General features: G+C 40.9%; 1 protein-coding gene across 1 annotated transcript in view; it reads right to left on the minus strand.

Annotated features, from left to right (window-relative positions):
* DHX36 (DEAH-box helicase 36) overlaps positions 1 to 20,683 on the minus strand; it is a 99,730-nt gene that overhangs the window by 63,850 nt on the left and 15,197 nt on the right. Inside the window, exons 7-12 of the mRNA XM_030216102.1 lie at positions 19,756 to 19,830; positions 18,698 to 18,864; positions 17,145 to 17,226; positions 13,813 to 13,953; positions 6,260 to 6,362; positions 2,367 to 2,454 (exon numbers count right to left, since the gene is read on the minus strand). Coding sequence (XP_030071962.1) covers positions 2,367 to 2,454; positions 6,260 to 6,362; positions 13,813 to 13,953; positions 17,145 to 17,226; positions 18,698 to 18,864; positions 19,756 to 19,830 — 656 coding nt within the window. The remainder of the gene's footprint in view (positions 1 to 2,366; positions 2,455 to 6,259; positions 6,363 to 13,812; positions 13,954 to 17,144; positions 17,227 to 18,697; positions 18,865 to 19,755; positions 19,831 to 20,683) is intronic.

Below are 20,683 nucleotides of genomic sequence, written 5' to 3' on the forward strand. Positions count from 1 at the left end.
GCCAAAATCCCCTTATCAAGTTAATAGGAGCCTTTATTTCTATCATTTCATAAAATATATTTGCTTACCTTTAATACATGTTCTCTGAAGAGAGCATAATCACCAGTCATGCAAGATGGTGATCATTGTAGATTGCACGCTTTCCACAGCTTTCATCAAAGTGCTGATAAAACATTTCTGAGCATGTGTGGTACTTCCTGTGCTCCAGAGCCCAGCAGTACACCTCAGTTCTTACTAATTAGCTCAAAGAACTCTACTCCAGAAAGGAAGGCAGGAGGGAAATGTGTCGTTAATTGTTCCACGTTCTTCAGAACATCCATTACAGATAAGAAATCATGCTCTCTCTGAAGATGCTGTTTTAAATTAAATTTCTCAAATCATCTCTGGCTTCAGAAGCTCACCACAGACAGGATGAAATATCAATTCAGAAACTTAGGTAGACCACACTAGTTTTGTAGTTTTATTTTGGAATCCCAACACTGTTCAGCTTTCTCAGGTATTTAAAAGCAAATTAGTAAAGTTCTGATGGAACCAGGGCCGGTCCGTACCACTGAACAACTGTGTTTTTCACCCTATGCTCTGCTTTTCAGCCCCTACTAATCTAAGTAACGAGACCCTGCATCCACCTGAATTCCCCATGGGACACTCCTAGAGGGGCCCTTTTGTCTACACTAAGGACTGAACTTCTTTCCAGACTCTGCAAAAAAATATTGAGACAAGATCGAAACAAGAAGAAATTTGTTTGTTCAAGATGACCTAAGCTACCCAGGATTGTAGATAAGCAGTATGTAAGATTTTGAATATAAACAGTCTGTCATAAGGCGTTATAGCCTCAATATTTTTTTGTTACATTTGTACCCCGCGCTTTCCCACTCATGGCAGGCTCAATGCGGCTTACATGGGGCAATGGAGGGTTAAGTGACTTGCCCAGAGTCACAAGGAGCTGCCTGTGCCTGAAGTGGGAATCAAACTCAGTTCCTCAGTTCCCCAGGACCAAAGTCCACCACAATATGTTGGGCTTACTGATAGGACTTGGTAAAAAATTAAATCTACAATTTTGAACAAAATCAACTTGAGATCAGAAAGATATGAGTGTTCTGCTGCTGGACCAACAGCTGGGAGATCTCTGAACTACAGCAAATTCTGTACTTGCCACCAGGAAAAATAAAAACCTGTTGTACACTGCAAGGTTGCAGCAGCAGAACAAGAATTACTGTGTATTATCAACACTTTGAAGAAAGCTGTGAAAAACATCAACTGGTGCCAAGTGCAACGATGTGACCCACAGGTATGAATGATGATTCCAATTGTCTTTGAAGCAACATAGCAAATGATGGATGAAATACCAAATCAGTCCATCTGGTCCTCCCAGATGAGATTCTTTCATTTTGCATAGACAAATATAACATTAGCTCCCTACTATTTCCCTCCACTTTATCTTTTCAGTCATTTTCTTATCAGTATCCTGTATATCAGTTTCAAAAAAAGCCCAGAATAATCCTGTTAATACATTAGCTTCCATCACCTCTGCTGGTAGGCCTCGTCATCTACAGGTTACTCTACCTTCCTGAGAGCCCAATGCTCTTTTTCTTTAAAATTCTTGCCAATTTAGCTATAGCTATAATACAATCAAATCAAGAATAATTTTGCTAGCGAACCAGACTGTGGGTTTTACTGGCAATATAAAGGAAAGCAGCAAATGCTCAGAAAAGAGGGACTCACTGAAGAAGCAATAACATAGCATTGAGAATGCAAAAAAAAAAAAAAAAAAACCATTACACAAAGGAGGCATTCAAAAGAAAAAAAAATAGTAGCCTCCAAAACAAGAGGAGGGACAAACCTATCCGAAAGGTAAATAAGAAAATACAAAGATGATAACCTGTAAAAGGTGTTCTCTGAGGACAAACAGGATAATTATGCAAGAGGGTTAAGTCATCCAAAAATGATGACATACAGCAATTTGCATTGAGCTCTGAAAATGCCTAAAAGGTTTTTGTTGTTGGTATACATGGGATTTCGCATAAGGATACCATTTTGCTCAGAGCTCTTTGGTTAGTAAACATCAAATGTGCATTTCCCTTTTACAGACAGAAAAAAACTGGGCATCCTCAGTGGATTTCTGCTACTACTTTGGTGTTAGCATCTTCAAAAGATTTTTGGAAGTTTCAATTTGTTTTTCCTTTTGTGATGCAGGACCTTTTCGTCAAGATTTTTCTTGGTGAGGCCTGATAACGCAACCTGAACAGCCTTTTTTTTTAATATATCAGTTTCATCTTTTGATAGCAATCACTATTGTGATTAATTCTGCTTATTTTCAGAGAATATATGTACTCTAGTTCTGAAGTTGAAATATAAAATTAACATACCTGACTTAAACATGACTTGTGACATCAAAAGTTCATGTAACGTGCTAATGTTGTCCCACCCTGGGAGAAAAACCAATATCGCACCATCCTGTATATTAAAATAAACATTGGCTTATTTACAAAAGTATATTATATACTCAATCATACCCTCTAGACATGTTTGTACAAACAAACCTAATTATGTACTCAGCAGTTCTACTATTAGTATAAAATGTCAGTTTTACAAATATATTAACAATACAAAAGTCAAAATTACCATTTAGATATATAGCAGGAGCATCACATATGTTTTCTATACCAACTCCTAAACCCCCCCCCCCCCTCACCTCCATCCCAGGATACTGTTATCCAAATGGGTTTTCACGATATCCCCAATCAACAAACTTGAGATAGATTTGCACATAATGGAGACAATGCATGCAAATTTCTTTCATACATATTTCAATGGGGATATGCTGATGTGAAGAACTGCTGTTTCCACCTCAAAGAGTTACAACCCTGGCAGGGTTTTCCCACAGATGATATATACTTTACAAGCGTTGCAAGTGGGCCCATGGTAACAGCAAGTACCGACAGCAGAAGTGCAGATGAGACCTAGAAAGAGCTGAGAGGTCTCTTGTGGTTATCACAGGATAGCACGTGGTTGAATATGAGGATCGCCTGGTCACTTGCCTGCCTGGTGCGAAGGTGGCAGACCTCATGCATCACCTAGATAGGATTTTACATAGTGTTGGAAGAGTCAGTTGTCTTGGTACATGTGGGTACCAATGACATAGGAAAAGTGTGAGGGATGTTCTTGAAGCCAAATGTAGGCTCTTAGGTAGAAAGCTGAACTCCAGATTCTCCAGTGTAGCATTTTCAGAAACGCTTCCCATTCCATGTGCAAGACCCAAGAGGCAGGCAGAGCTCCCAAGTCTCAATGTGTGGTTAAGATGATGGTGCACGGATGAGGGATTTAGTTTTCTTAGGAGCTGGGCAACTTTCTGGGAAAGGTGGAGCCTACTCCAAAAGGAAGACGCCACCTTAACCAGGATGGAACCAGGATGCTGGCAATAACATTTAAAAAAGAAATAGAATAGCTTTTAAACTAAAATGGGATGGGGGGGGGGGGGCCGTTGCCCAGGAGCACATGGCTCGGTGTGGAGTATCCTTGAAAGATACTATTGAAAAAGGACATTTAGGGAATCCCAATTGAGAAGTTTCAACAATGGTGAAAGAAAGTCAGGCGTGTTTAAGGGGAGAGCAGAGTAAAGAATGAAAATTATCCCCCATCAACTTTTAAGTATCTTCTAGATGCAAGAAAAAGTACAATTTGAAATGTCTGTATACAAATGCTAAAAGCTTAAAAAAATAAGATGGGAGAGTTAAGAGTATATAGCACCAAATGAAGAGGTAGATGGTAGGCATCTCAGAGACCTGGTGGAGTAAGGGAATGAACCCAAACAAGCAAAAAGCAGAAGGAACCCCTTGTAAAATCAAAGATAACAAAAAAAGAACAAAACGGGAAAGACCACTGAAGTTCTAACACATGGATGTTTATAAATAAAATACTAATACAGAAACCACCTTAAAAAGACTTGATGCAGTCCTACGTTTCAGTGCACTAGGTGCTTGCTTCAGGAATCTAATTACTTAAAGGTAGATCTATAAGTCAATTTGGATGAATTCCAAAAAGCGTCCAGCTTTAAGTAATATCACCATCAAATGGGCGAAGTTCAAAACAATGAAAGCTTGACAGTGAAAACACTTGAGGAAAAGAATCGCGACTGGCTCAAACCCAGAGACAGAGAGCCGACCGGAATTTGTTTTAGGTACCATTAAATTCTTGTGGGGACAGGTTAGATTTCTGTCCCCGTGCAACCCTCTAATTCAGATCTCTATCTGTTAATAAAAGGGACATAACCCATAGTTCTCGACTGGTCTTGTAGGATGACAGAGAAATCAAATATTTGAACATCTAGCAGTGTTGCACTTTCCAATGTCCGAATGTACAACAAATGTGATGTAAGTATTACACAAAGAAGGTAATCCCCAATTCACAGTTTAGATGAATTGGGGATTACCCAGTTAGAAATGATTCTGTCCTAATCTGTGTAAGGAGGTTTTCACTTCCGAAAGCTAGTCAAAAATGTATTTAGTCCAGTAAAAAGGTATAACCTTATATTTTGTTTTGTTGTTTTTATTTAATAATTTTTTTTAATGAACCAATACAAGAACCATATACTTTATCCAGTTAGAATCCATTTTCACCTACAAAGGTCAATGCAGTGTTTTGGGTTTTTTTTTTTTTTTTGCAGTTATGTAAAATTAGATAATGGTGCCCTTTTCTGTCCCAAAAGAGATTTAGTTTTGTTCATGTATTCATTGATGGTCATTAAGTTGGACTATTACAGTAAAATGCTGTGTATGCCAAAAAGTCATTCAGAAGGTTAAAATAATACAGGACACTGCAACCAGGTTGGTATGCACTTTGCAAGAATGATCTTAATCTTGGTCTTACAAATATTACATAAGTTGGGATCGAAGTATTTAAAGGAAGATTTGGTTCCACACAAACTCTTTCAGCAAACCTCATACCAAGTTTTTGTTTCTTGTTTGTTTTATATAGATTCTAGAAAGGAAAAATTCATTTGGAGCATTTCAGAAAGTTTTTTGTGTTGTAGGCCTACACTGCAGAACAGTTTGTCAAATGCAGTTAAGGGCAGTACAGAATTACCACCAATTCTGAAAGAACGTTAGAACTGCCAATTTCGACAGGCATTTGGCATTTGTAATGAACTGAGAATGGGGTGTAACCTAGGGTAAGGGACACGGTCAGAAAAATGAAAAGTTGGATGGGTAATAAGGAAAGAGTGGGAGTATGTGACAAAGGGGTCATAAATGGAATTGGAGGTGGACAGGAGGGATAATTTTGTCATGTACTAAATACATTTATTTTTATTATATATGAGTTTTAATGCAGGTGGAGGGGGGGGGGGGGGTAGAAGATGTACTACTGCAATATTTGTTAAACTAGAATAAAGGAAGGAAATATACAACAAATGCTGAAATTCATGGTTTTCATTTTCCTATATAAATAGGGTAGCATACATTTATTGGAAAAATTCACATCATAAGCCAAAAACAGAATTGCGCCATAAACTGAGCTCAAAAAACAGCAGCAGAACAAGTTAAGCACAAACAATCCAAATAGGTCCTGTTTGGCCACAGACCTGCAGTAGACGGACCTAAAATAGGGCCCCGTCAGTTGAAGCTAATATGGCTCAGATACATCATCAAGGTGAAGCATAAGCAATTTCAAATTAGTTAATGGTCAGTATTGTAAAAATATACAATTGATATTCAAGTCAGTATCTGCTCCCTTTTTAAAGCCTAGCTCTTCTATATTCCTGTATTGCTTTTTATACTACTTCTTATTGGACTCTCCCCAAGTCCCACATACTACACTACCCAAGCTACATTACTACCTATACCAATTACAATTGCTAAGATTCAAAGAAACAGCACCAATAAGCCATATTTGCTATCCAGTCATTTTTCTCCCAATACTATCTCCCTATTTCATGGTCTTAGCCTAGAAACACATACTAAAAATATTCAGCATTTGTCTCCTATATAATTTCATCTTTTCCCTTTGCAGGAGCAACATTGAACAAGTTTATTTAGGTTGAGATTTTTTCACGTTTAAGGTTCACTGTATTTGATTAACCACTTAAGGAAGAAAGTCATAAAAGCGGTATACAATAATAGCATTATAAAAAGAACATTTCAAATATGCGGGCTCTTGAGTGCTTGCTATTGCTTGATCAGTTCTTATACTGACAACCTGTCACAGGGAAAACCTCAGAGCAACAACCACCAACAAAACATATATAACAAGAGAAAAAGCTCACCTCTCCTTTCAGAACAATGTGAGAGATAAGTGCAGCAATGAGGTTAAGATCAACCTTCTCATCCTCTATCATTTCTAGTGCATCAATGGCACTTGAGGGATACCTGCAATTAGTACAAATAAGATGACGAGATGTAAAAAAAAAAAAATCACTTACAATGTATAAATTGTCAAAATGTCAATTAACCTTTTAAAAACAAGTGTCTGAAAGACAAGATTTGAGTTTTACACCGTATGTCAGTTTTCAGTTTCTATTGGGATTATGAGAATGTTTTACTGTGTACTGCTTCGATGGTTTCTAAGGAAAAAAGTAGGAAGTACATAAAAATTTTAAATAAAAATTCAGAAAGCAAATTCAGAGTTAATAGAGGGTCCTTTCACTAAGTTGTACTAACGGATTTAGTGCACGCTAACAAATTAGTGTGTGTTAAGTGCCATGCAGCCCACAGGTACAGTGGTGGAAATAAGTATTTGATCCCTTGCTGATTTTGTAAGTTTGCCCACTGACAAAGACATGAGCAGCCCATAATTGAAGGGTAGAGGTTATTGGTAACAGTGAGAGATAGCACATCACAAATTAAATCCGGAAAATCACATTGTGGAAAGTATATGAATTTATTTGCATTCTGCAGAGGGAAATAAGTATTTGATCCCCCACCAACCAGTAAGAGATCTGGCCCCTACAGACCAGGTAGATGCTCCAAATCAACTCGTTACCTGCATGACAGACAGCTGTCGGCAATGGTCACCTGTATGAAAGACACCTGTCCACAGACTCAGTGAATCAGTCAGACTCTAACCTCTACAAAATGGCCAAGAGCAAGGAGCTGTCTAAGGATGTCAGGGACAAGATCATACACCTGCACAAGGCTGGAATGGGCTACAAAACCATCAGTAAGACGCTGGGCGAGAAGGAGACAACTGTTGGTGCCATAGTAAGAAAATGGAAGAAGTACAAAATGACTGTCAATCGACAAAGATCTGGGGCTCCACGCAAAATCTCACCTCGTGGGGTATCCTTGATCATGAGGAAGGTTAGAAATCAGCCTACAACTACAAGGGGGGAACTTGTCAATGATCTCAAGGCAGCTGGGACCACTGTCACCACGAAAACCATTGGTAACACATTACGACATAACGGATTGCAATCCTGCAGTGCCCGCAAGGTCCCCCTGCTCCGGAAGGCACATGTGACGGCCCGTCTGAAGTTTGCCAGTGAACACCTGGATGATGCCGAGAGTGATTGGGAGAAGGTGCTGTGGTCAGATGAGACAAAAATTGAGCTCTTTGGCATGAACTCAACTCGCCGTGTTTGAAGGAAGAGAAATGCTGCCTATGACCCAAAGAACACCGTCCCCACTGTCAAGCATGGAGGTGGAAATGTTATGTTTTGGGGGTGTTTCTCTGCTAAGGGCACAGGACTACTTCACCGCATCAATGGGAGAATGGATGGGGCCATGTACCGTACAATTCTGAGTGACAACCTCCTTCCCTCCGCCAGGGCCTTAAAAATGGGTCGTGGCTGGGTCTTCCAGCACGACAATGACCCAAAACATACAGCCAAGGCAACAAAGGAGTGGCTCAGGAAGAAGCACATTAGGGTCATGGAGTGGCCTAGCCAGTCACCAGACCTTAATCCCATTGAAAACTTATGGAGGGAGCTGAAGCTGCGAGTTGCCAAGCGACAGCCCAGAACTCTTAATGATTTAGAGATGATCTGCAAAGAGGAGTGGACCAAAATTCCTCCTGACATGTGTGCAAACCTCATCATCAACTACAGAAGACGTCTGACCGCTGTGCTTGCCAACAAGGGTTTTGCCACCAAGTATTAGGTCTTGTTTGCCAGAGGGATTAAATACTTATTTCCCTCTGCAGAATGCAAATAAATTCATATACTTTCCACAATGTGATTTTCCGGATTTAATTTGTGATGTGCTATCTCTCACTGTTACCAATAACCTACCCTTCAATTATGGGCTGCTCATGTCTTTGTCAGTGGGCAAACTTACAAAATCAGCAAGGGATCAAATACTTATTTCCACCACTGTATACAATGGGCTGCATGGCGGTTAGTGCTTGCTAAATCCGTTAGGGGTCCTTTTACTAAGGTGTCCTAATATCTAAGTAGGAAAAATCATACTTGCCATTTAGGGTCTACACTTGAAAGAAAAAGTTATACAAAATATAAATCATACATTCTGAATTAATTTTAAAAGTAACAAATTTGTTTTTTGTTAAGCTAACATGTAATTTTATGGAAAAATTATATCTTACTTGATCATTTTCTTTCTTTGAATCATAGCAGATGAATCCAGACACAAATAGTTATGAGCGGTCTACCAGCTGGTGGAGATAGAGGGCAATGCTGAACTCTGATTTAGGACAGTAAGCAGCCTAGTCAGACAGTATTTTAGGTAACAAAGCAGAAGGATGAATATCCCAACAGGAATCTGCTCCCTCCTCACACCAACATGACTCAAACACAATAGAAATCCCCAAACTAATGCAAACCTTCACCAACAATCCTAAACAGAGGAACATGATGAGAACAGGACACAAAACACTCGCTGAGGGTGGGCCTCTACTTTCATCTGCAATGATTCAAGGAAAGAAAATTATCAGGTAAGGTATCATTTTTCCTTCCTTATCATCAAAGCAGATGAATCCAGAGACAAATGGGATGTAGCAAAGCAAATTTCAAGGAGGACGGGCAATCAAAGTACCAGATGACAGCACTGACACTCAAGGACGCCTCCAACCTAGCAGCCACATCAAGACAGTAATGCTTTGCAAAGAAGTGCAGTGAAGAACACGTGGCAGATCTACAGATCTCATCTACAGAAAACCCCAGGGATTCAGCCCAAGAAGTGGACGATTCTACAGCTGACGATTCTACGTCCTTTCCATTCAAATGTGCCTGCAATAAAACCAGAGGCTGTTTACCAACAAGGATACAGGCGCCCGAAATCCCTTCCTTGATCCACCGTGCAATCGTAACTTTAGAGGCCGCATCCCCCTTCTTTGGGCCTTCAAACAGAGCAAAGATAGGGCAGAGATTTCAAAAGACAGTTTTAACGACAACTCCAGCTTCCTACCCTGGGCATCCTTAAGAGCAATACCCCCTTCCACTGGAAGAATGGTCTTCTTGGTAACAGCTGCAACAAGGCATCCACCTTAGATAACTGCAAATTCTCCAATTCCACAGGAGAGATCGGATACAGATGCATCGTGGCCCTAGTCACTCTCAGGCTTGCGTCCGGAGAGACCCAGAGCCAAGATCAACTCCTGCATAGCCACGTGGACTGGGAAGGCCTTAGGGGGCCTTTTTGTGCTAGCCATCATAGGATTGGCAGCTGAGACAGACTGAGAGGGGGGATAAGAAATGTTCAATACCTCAAATGCCTTAGTCATAAAAGCAGGCAGTTCTTCCTTTTAGAACATCCTGACAGCTATAAGAGAGTCAGCCTCATCCACAGGCAACTCTTTCCATCTCCTCAGGTAGCAAGGACTGCACAGAAACAGTAGACACTCCTCACTCTGAGAGGCCCAGGGAAGGAGGAGAAATGGGATCCATCTCTGTAAGGGATTCCAAATGCCTTTGTTTGGCAGACTGCATAATAGGAGTCCTGGCTGGAGCCTGAGCCTGCTTCGTAAAAAGGCTTGGTGGAGAAGGAGCACAAACTCTGGAGAAAAGGGCTCTTGAGAATCCAAATCTGGAGAGGGTGCAGAGAATTGAAGCTCTGAATCAACCCTGCAAGGGAAGCCTGGGGAGGAACCAGCAAAGATGAAGCCTCTGCTCTGCGGGAACCAAAAACGGTTGCTGGGGCTGCAGAATCGAATACTCTGCAGCAGCCTCACGAGGAGACTGAACCACACCAAGACCCGCATGGGAAATCGACGGAGCCCACAAGAATAACAGAAAACAGCCTCACAACTCATCCTCCGCCGTTCCCCGATGCTCCTGAAGTGCTGCACACACCGGGAACCGCTGAACACAAGCCCTGCTGGTAAGAAAATGAAAGCAAAATAAAACCGTGACAAAATCCAATGGCAATATAAAAAAAAATGTAAAGGTGTACTCACCCCAGTGAAATCCTGTGCCTGAGTATAAGGAAAATTGCTGGGTTTTGTACTGCTCCCACCCCCTCCAATGTGACCTGAAGACAAAGCTTCTAAATGTACAGCCTTCTCCTTTTTTTAAACTGTGAGGAGGGAGAGGTCCACAGCTGGAGGGGGGAGAAGGACCTAGCGCCATCAGGTGTACCCCCAAAAGGCATCAGTGCAAGCCTAAATACCCCTGGGCTCAACTGAACCAGCGAACCAGGACAGGATCCACTGCCAGAAGAATCCAGGATAAGATAGAGTAAAATACTGTCTGACCAAGCTGCTTACCGTCCTATATCAGAGTTCAGTTTTGAATTCTATCTCCACCTGCTGGTAGATGATTATAATCATTTGTCTCTGGATTCATCTGCTTTGATGTCTGTATGTTTATTTTTTTTTAATGGAATTTGATATACGTCCATCAAACAGCAAAGTAGTTCACAACAAATCATAAAAAAGGTAGAAGAAAGAAGTTGTGTTTCAACAGGTTAAAAAAAAAATGAGCAAGGCAAAGGAAGAAGAGGGATAATAGGATGAGGGAGGCAGGCCATGCCATGCCACTATCCAACAATGGATGCAAGACTGAAACCATGCTTGATGAGCCATGTTTATTAATTTTTGGGAAAGGAGTTTGTAAGATATATATATATATATATATAGGGGGCGGGAGATCCAAAGAAAAGAAACGAGTAAGAGAAGATGGACCTATGTGAAATGTCCAGCTGTAAACAGGATGGCTGAGGTAGAGAAACAAGGGAAGCCTGGGAGGAGCAAAGAGCTCTAGAAGGAATATAAGGTGAGGTGAGAGGAGACAGGCCAAGTATGGAGGGAGTGTTACAGAAAATAACATGGTGAACCAGAATGAGGATTTTTTATCTGATCTAGGCTGAAACGGGGAGCCAATGATGAGAATCTAGTAAGGAGAGACACGATCAAAATGACATCCCCAAGAAGAAGTTTAACTGTGGTTGCTTGAATAAGAGAAACCAAAAGGAGCCTAAAGGTCTAGGATGGGGCAAAATTCCCCCGTTTTCTTGGGAATCAGAAGTACTTGGAGTAAAATCCCATCCGTTTTCCCTGGTGGAACAAGTTTGACTGATTGGACCTGTAAAAGGGAGACAGCTCCTGCATAAGCAATTCCCAGTGCTGTATCATAATACTGTATTTGCATTCCAAGCAGCTAAATGCTGAAATGTTCTTCCTCTATTCATTAGATGTGAAAAGTATCAGAAATTTAGGAATCTTTTTAAAACTTTTTTGATTTAGTACATTTTTAAACTTATTTTTAACTTGGAGTTTTATTTTCACTAGAACTGGTTAGTACTCTTATGTTATCCGAGCAGAGCCTAACAGGTGTGCAGTGGAATACAAATATTGTATAAAAGCCTAATCTTGATGCTTTCACTGAGCAATTTTCTTCCACCAACGAAGGGCAAAGTCTGTCTGGACTATTTTGAGAACTAACTGGTCTGATGTTACAAGGGGTCACACCTTGCTTGGAAAAAAATTCAGCCTCCTTCCTAGAGGTAGGTCATCTGGAATGCAGCTATGTTCTCTTGGAGCCAGTCAAAAGCCCACTCCTACCTCTGACTGGGGAACTGGCTGGGATTTTTGAGTTCTTTGCTGCTTCTGTCAGGGGGCAAGAACTCTAGATTGTTTGGGATGGTCAAGATGGAGAAGTATACCTATATTTGTGCAAGTAGTAGGACCTCCGCTGCCCTCCCATTGAAAACCTCCTGGAACAGGAGGCCGAGTAAGTGACTTCATGGTATCACTATGTTTCTTGATGAGGTCAGTGGCCTCCACCACCATCATCAAAACAGATTATCTCCCTAGAATGGGACAACTGTCAGCTTCTCTTGAACAGCTGGTTCTAGGTCAGGCCATGTAGCCAAGTGAGTATACACATTCTGACACCTATTGTGGAGGCCCTGGACGCCTTCACTTGGAATTACTTTCTTTCTGTTTGTATCCGCTGGTCGACAGACTTAACCCACTTGTTTGGGCTGGTCTGGTATGAACGCAAAAGAAATCATCATAGGTTGCCCGAGCTATGTGCTTTCTACACTCTTACTTAGCTACTATTGGCAGAGCTCTGCAGCCTTCTTAAGTGGTAGTGTCTCTGCTAATTCTGTCACATTAAGCACTAGGTTCCGCAAGTGAATGCTCATGAAGAGACATAAGAACATATGGGGTGGGGGTGGGAGTAGCAAAGCATTCTGAAACACCTTCCTCCCAAAAGACTCCAAATTCCTAACCTCCATTCCTGGGGGCACCGAAGCGAGTCTTGGAGCTCTTGGCTTTTCTGGGGGCAGATTCAACTACTATAAAGTGGTGTGGAAGCTTGAGCTTCTAGAATCTGGGAGCCTTTTGAATTCTATACAAAAAGTCAGCCTTCTTATCAATTGACTGTACAGAGAAGGGGATCTCGCACTGCTTCCTCTGTACCTCCCTAAGGATACTGTACAAGAGCACTGTCACACCTTCCTTTGGAGACGCATCAAAAGTCAAGATCTTCAACATTTCTGTCCTGGGTTCATCTTCGACATCCAATTGAACTGGGAAGAACTTAGCCATCTCCCTTACAAAATCAGTGAAGGAGCGCTCCTCATGAGGTGGAGTGGGGTTTGACCACATTCAAGGGGCTTCTCCTCTGAAAGGAACTCTGGCTCCTGATCAGGCTCCCAGGAGAATCTGAATCAGACTTGAGAAGAGACTTGAATCTGTGCCCGCTTTGGACCAAAAGCCTGAGGGCCAGGCTCTGGGCGGAAGGCCACGGGACAGAGGTCCTCTTGTGCTCCGAGAAAGCTTCTTCCTCCAACACACGGAACAATGACACCGTTGCCCTTCGAAGAATCAGCTTTGACAAGCGGAGGACAGATGTCACATAGGCCTCCAGAACTGACTGAGGCTCCACTGGGGTTGACATCAATGCCTTCAATGTTCCAGCATCCCGTGGGTCAAGAAAGTGCCCAAACTCTTCTTGCAGCGTGGCCCAGATTCACTCCTTGAGGTCTAGCATTGGTAAAGGCTTTGACAAGGAAAGATGTCATGCATTGGGCAAGGCCAAGAAACATCAGCATCAGAACCTCTCAGCACTGATGAGAATGACGTCAAATCCTTACTAAATAGGTAGCAGTAAGGGCTCCCAGTGCTAACCGTCACTTGCTAATGGGGAAATTAGCATGACTATTTTTTTTTTAAACCCCAACTGCAGACATTTTTTAGCAGCGCTAGAAAATGGCCAGAGCATGCGGCAAACCCACGCACTAAATCGAAGTGCCGGCCACTTTCTAGCGCAGTTTGATAAAAGAACCCCTTAAATTACTACTACCAGGTTTGCTTTACCACTAAAAACAGTCTTAACCTGCTAAAAATCCAGGATAGTTAAAAATACGATGGACATTCTCAGCACAGAAAGCAAAGCACATAAACAAAACAAAAACCTACTTTCCTCGAAGTGTCCTTAAATAGTCAGGCAAACGTTCTCTATAAATAGCTTCTTTTTGTTCGACTTCTGGTCTTTTCATACGTCCCTGCATAAATCCTCTTTTCCACGGTGGCCTCTGGTTTTTACTTTCTGGAAAATATCTTACAAAAAAAAAATAGTGATTAATCACTTCCAATGCAAAGTATTTACTTTGTGGAGGAGTAGACTAACGGTTAGTGCAGCAGCCTGAGAATAAGGAGACCCGAGTTCAATTCCCACTGCAGCTCCTTGTGACTCTGGGCAAGTCACTTAATCCTCCATTGCCCTAGGTTCAAAATATATACCTGTATATAATATGCAAACCATTTTGATTGTAACCACAGAAAGACAGTATATCAAATCTCATCCTCTCTCTCTTTAATTAAAAGTTCCTTTGTTAAATATTGCATTTGTACAGCTTTCAGAAGTTGCAAACATGCCAAAAGCTTTTCCAAAAAAAAAAAAAAAAAAAGGTGATAAGGTAAGAAGATTCTTCTAATATAGAAATGACTTCAGTGGCACTGAGATAAACAAGACAGGTTAGTGGTTGGCAAAACCTTAGATGTTGCAGAACAGAGTAGAAATGTTTTAGGACATATATTGCCCTTTTTAATGCTGTTGGTAGTTGCCCATTTGAAAGAGATGAGTTCACAATTTTTGGGGCCTTATGTTTATTCAAGTCTGACATACTGCCTTTGCTGACAAACAGATCAAAGTGGTTTATATAAAAACTAGTAAAAAAGCCCCGTTTCTGATGCAAATGAAACGGGGGCTAGCAAGGTTTTCTTCTGTGTGCATGTGGGAGTGTGTGTGTCTGCCCTCTCTCCCTTCCCCTGTGCTGTCAGTCCTTTCTGTCCCCTTCCCCCCTCGGAGTCGAGTCCTTCAGTGTTAAGTTTCCTGCTGTGTTTGTGTTACAGAGATAGTGAGGGCTTCTGCCCTCTCTCCCCTCCCCCCTCTGAGTCCTTCACTGTTACAGAGAGAGCGTTTTGAGTGCTTTGCTGTGTTTTCCTTCACTGTTTGTGTTACAGAGAGAGTGAGGGCGGGGCAGACACTCATGGGGAAACCGGATCTCTCTCCCCCTTCACACTTCCGGCTGGAGGCTTCATTTAGAACGTTGGTGGTGCCTTTTATATATAGAGAAGATATTATATAATAGAAAGGAAGGCTGATAATTAAAATAAGAAAGAAACTAGAACAAATCACTCTGCACACTGGGTAAAAGCAAGTATCGGATCAGATTAACAGACTTCAAGGTCGCACTCCAAGAAAATTTTTGAAAAAGTACGTCTTTAGCAGGATCTTAAATTTCCTATGAGAATAGCCATACTGGGTCAGACCAATGGTTCATCTAGCCCTGTTTCCAACAGTGGCCAATCCAGGTCACAAGTACCTGGCAGAAACATAGTAACATAGTAGATGATGGCAGAAAAAGACCAAACCCAAACACTAGCAAAATTCCATGCTACCAATCCGAGGGCAAGCAGTGGTTTCCCCATGCCTATCTCAATAGCAGACTATGGACTTGTCCTTCAGGTCCCTTCTTACCCATTGTGGTTTCTTTGACAGGCAGGTGTTGAGAGAGCAGGAAGTTTGTCAAACACCTCTCATGATTTTGTCAAGGCTTTCTCTGTTATTGAGTAAGGAGAATTCCATATGTCTAAGGAGAGGGCAAGTTTGTGTACTCCTGGTTAACTGACAGAAGACTGAGTGAGACTGCCTGTAAATCCTGGTGAAGACTCAATTTTGTTAGCAAAATAAGCAGCAAAATCATTGCAGTTCAGTTTTCACCGAGGCGGCTAGTTCTTTTGTGGGGACTTCAGTAGGCAGTTTACTACATTGAATAAGTGGTTGTTGAACTGTCAAAGCTGGTACATGCATTGAGAAAAATAATGTATTTGGCTGCTGTTAAAGCTTGGCAGTACTTTGTCATGCGTTTCCTATGGATTAACCTGTCCTCATTCATTTACTTCAAGTTTCCGACATTTGCTCTTAAGGTTCCAAAGTTCTATAGAGAACCAAAGTGAGCATTTGTGAGTGGGGTGTAAGACTTATTTAAAAAAAAAAAAAAGTGGCATTGTCTCTAGGGCCTTAGCTAAATGTGTATTCCAAATATTAACCTGCTCTGACACTGAAGCTATCTTTTCATCCAAATGTGGACAGTCCAAGGCATCTAGGAAATTTTCTGTAATCAGCTTTTTCTTGTCTCTGATCTCCCTCCACACTCTGGAAGGTGCCATCCACTTGAGATGGCAGTGTACAGAAAATTTGATTAGAAAGTGGTCTGTTCATGAAGGTGTTATTTCAACGCTGCTATCCTTGTATCTGGGTAACTTTATTTACATACTTGCTCCCTGCAAACATTTCAGAACTTATGAGGCCTGCTGATACAAGCACTGCTCAAACAAAAATATTTATGGGCAAACTATTCAGGGATAGTATGTTAATATCCCACCATAACCAGATATCCCCAGGAAGAAAGGAAGGAATTTATTTTATTCATTTGGATTCAGTTCAGAAGCAGGACCAGGTAAATAACATTCAGGTACACTAGGTATTTCCTTGTCCCCAGAGAGCTTATAATTTAAGTTTGCACCTGAGGCAATGGAGGGTTAAAGTGATTTGCCCAAGGTCACAAGGAACAGCAGTAGAATTTGAACCAGGCTTCCCTGGTGGTCAGCCCAGTGCTCTAACCACAAGGCTCCTCCTCTACAGCCAGACATGTTACATAGCATGAAAATGTTTTATTTTAATCCTTGATAAACATATTAAAATAGAACAAAAATTAGTATGCTGTAATCTAATCAACAGCAAGAAAGTAGGTTTCTAAAGTCATTTTAAGAGCAGTTACCTCTCAATGTGAAACAAAACATGCAATTAAATATAGTCAGACTATTGTCATGTGTGTTCACAACCCCCCCCCCCCCCCCAAACACACATGATATTCAGTCTCTTCCCCGGAATGCTCCCCCTCGCCCATGGTGGTCTTTGGGGGCAGAAGCACAGCCCCCCTCACTCCTGCCCCTTGTGGTACCCTTCAAAAATGGCTGCTGCAACCTCTCACTAAATTAGGCCACTGAGTGATATAGGTGTTGGCACTGAATACTTCTGGCACCCACAAAACCTTGGGCTCCACCCTAGTGCCACCCCTAACCTGCCCACTTTTTTGGTGAGCGGTCGGAGGCGATATTCAGCGGTACTGACCAGTATGGTGCTGCTGAATATCAGCGGTTGGGCGGCTCAGTGGGCGGAGCCTCTCTGGCCCACTTAAAATCACTGTGAATACTGAGCCCTATACTAAATATCCTACATTTACCTTATCATATTAATTATATCTTCCAAAAAATACTCAGCAACAGGATAGGTGAATCCAGGAATGTGAATCATTGGACAGTTGCCTGTAACAGAAAGACAAAATCAAGTAATGCCAAGGTCTCTCTCTATATAACAACTATGCAACTTTAAAGAGGTATTTTACAATTGAAACAAAAAAAAAATCACTGCTTTAACAATCCTGATGATCACTACAGTAATACTACTACCATGAATTTGAAATGTGGAAGAAAAAACATATTTTTTAAATAAAACATGTTCGTAATCAACCAACCAATGAAGCTTTAATGAGACAATGGCAGATCACAACTATGAACCCACAGAAACTGCTCTGCCACTGAATACTCTTCCTCCTTCATTTGGGGTTTATAGCCAAGACAACAAGAAAAAGACACAGTGATCAAGACAGCTAGGTCCGAGACCATGGCTACAGTAGCTCAAGACCAACTTAACACATTAATTAGAACACACCAGCTTTAAAAAAAAATTTCTTCCCCCTCCTTTGTTTCATGTTCAAAGTCCAACATCAGTTAGAAAAAATAAAAACACAAAGAAAAAAAGAACACAAAATGAACATTTGTACCAATAAAAATATTAGTAAAAGGTGTAATGATTCTCAAAATAAATAAATAAATAAAGTGGGGTGGATTCTTTGAATGTAGTTGCAAAAACCTCAGAAAGGCGGTATATCAAGTCCCATTTCCCTTTACAGATTGTAATAACTCATATTGGACCACAAAAAAATTAGTCCAAAACTGATAATGTATAGGAGCGCTCCATAACACTGATCTTCTGCATCTGTGAAATTGATGTAATTGAACCAAAAGTGTAACTATCTACTGCAATTATTAGAATTTATTCATTTTACACAATTTAAACCATGTTTCTTTTCTCCAAGTTTCACACCAGTTTGTGTTTATATTTTAATTTACTGTATTATGAACTTAGGGCTTCTTTTACAAAGCCGCACTAGTGATTCCTGCGTGGCAAATGAGAGGAAGCCCATTCAATACCTATGAGTTTCCTCTCATTTGCTGTGCAGGAATTGCTAGCGTGGCTTTGTAAAAGAAGCCCATAACTGGATATATGAACAATAACCCTAAATAAAACTACCAGCTTTTTTTTTTTTTTTTAATAAAAGCTGCAAATGGAGAACACTTCACTAAAAAAGTAATCTTTTATTCACTAGTCAGAGGAAACTCAACTTTACATTATAAAAAATCCTCTCCCAAAAAGTTCATATGTTATATTCATATACAAAACAGTTATACTGTTACCACTATTTAAAAAAAAACCTACACATTTTCTAGAATGCCTTCATGTATACGATAGCCATACTTCGGCTCCCAACTTCCACTTAGCATTCACCTCAAAAAGTCGTAATACTTGGGCTCCCAAGAGCAACTTTTTGGAAATGTTCCAATAGTGAAATAAGATATTCTTCTAATCTAACACAAAAATTATATACATATATGTATAGCAAACACAACAGACTTCAAATACAAATAAACCGAAAACTGTAAGATCCTCACCCACCGAAGTATTCTGAAAACTTTTCTGCATTCAGAGTAGCACTCATTAATATCGCTTTCAGGTTGGGTCGAACGGTGAGGAGATCCTTAACAATACTCATAAGAACATCTGACTGCAAATTTCTTTCATGGATTTCGTCCAGTACAATGTGACTAACACTAGAAAGGTCCCTAAAATAGAAGGGGAAAATATGCAAACTTTTATCTTATTTCAAAGTGGAGTAAAAGTAAAGGAAACTGAAGCACATCTACCTATTACCTTAATGTGTTGATTCTTAGGCAGTGTGTCATGGCACAGTCCTTGATGTGTTGTGGTAGCAGCATATCAAGGACAATCCTTGTCTCTCCTTCCAGCCAGCTGGAGGAAAATAGTGCATTACGCTGCCTCCGCCTCTTCCCTCATTGGTTTTGCTTTGCTATTTAAATGTGCTGTCTCATGGGACCAACCAGCACTGAATGTTCAAACATTAGAGCAAAGCCAGGAGGAAGAAGAGAAAGCACAGATGATAATGCAGGGGAGATGTTAATACAGATAGGGTAGGAATGAGATTAGGGATTACTCTGGGAGGAGTAGCAGTTAAGAGGGAATCACACAGGGAAGGGACATGAGGACTGTGCAGAATGGAAAGGACAAAAGTTTCACAGAGAATTTTTTTTTTTTTTTTTTGGGGGGGGGGGGGGGGTGGGGAGTAACGGTACCATGCTGGGGAGATAGGGAGTTAGAAAGGGAATATGTGAAATCTGGTTCAGTGCATTGCAACAATTGAGTACACTTGCAGCCCTGTTTACTAAGCCGCGTTATAGGCACGTTAGCATCTTTAACAGATGTTAACCATGTACACGCCTACAATATCCCTATAGGCGCCTACATGGTTAGCTCACACGCTAATTGTAGGCGCATTAAAAACGCTAATGCACCTTAGTAAACAAGGCCCTTGAAGTTGTGCTTTTTTTTTTTTTTTAAAGAAGTGGAATAGCAGTGCTCTAGCAAACATTAATATTTCCATTTCTTTTAATAATACACCTTGTCTTTTTTTTTTTTTTTTGTTACAGCACACTTACTGTTCCGACTGGAGCCACTGGAGGACGATTCCTGTAGTACAGTATAAGATAGAACCCTGTTTCCTTGGTAACCGACTGTGAATAAAAAAATAAATGTTTTAAGTAGCCTAGACCTTTTAAAAGATGTCTTATTTGCTTTGAAAGTTCAGTGGCAGAATGGCTTTTATTATGCTATTGTTCTCTCCTCCATGAGAAAGCGCCAACATTCCTTGGATACCATTAAGGAGCTTGCTCAATGTCGGAGGTGCCCTGCACCCACTTGCAACCACAGAGCTGGCTCCTATGCCTTGGTGTTTTTTGTCTTCCCCTCCCCCTGGATGAGATACTATACCACTAAACAAAAGTAAGCTCTTAATGGAAAATTGAATGACATACAATTAGACAAAATTAATATAGAGATAACCAAAATGTCTTTCACATTCTTAAAAACAGAAGAAAAAGCCTCAGAACCTCAACTTCTGCTCAGCAACTAGAAAGGGTATTCACCTCACAGACTAAAAAACTTCCATCCACCACTTAGTAGACAAATTTTATATTGCAATCAATTTTTATGCATTTCTTCAAACAAAGAATTTATTGAAAAGAAAAATAAATCTTAATGTGGTCCCACCGACGGTGGGCAGCATTTTGCTAATAGCTGCGTCAGGGTAGATCAGGACCAGATATCAGTGTCAGCTTCAACACTATGGGGAACTTTTACAAAGTGCACTAAAAAGAGGCCTGCGCTACGGGTGATATTCCTGCGTGCTCAGGGCACCTCTTAGTGCATCTACCAAAAAGCCAAATTTCTACTTCTGGCAATAATAGCCAGGCACTAAGTCCAAAATTAGCACCTGTCATTTACCGCATGAGCCCTTACCGCCTCCTATCTGGCGTAAGGGCTCACGCGCTAACTCCGCAGTAACCAGGCAGCACGAAGCAATGTGAC

This window comes from Microcaecilia unicolor, chromosome 10 (assembly GCF_901765095.1).
Source record: "Microcaecilia unicolor chromosome 10, aMicUni1.1, whole genome shotgun sequence".
In the NCBI taxonomy this organism is placed as follows: Eukaryota; Metazoa; Chordata; class Amphibia; order Gymnophiona; family Siphonopidae; genus Microcaecilia; species Microcaecilia unicolor.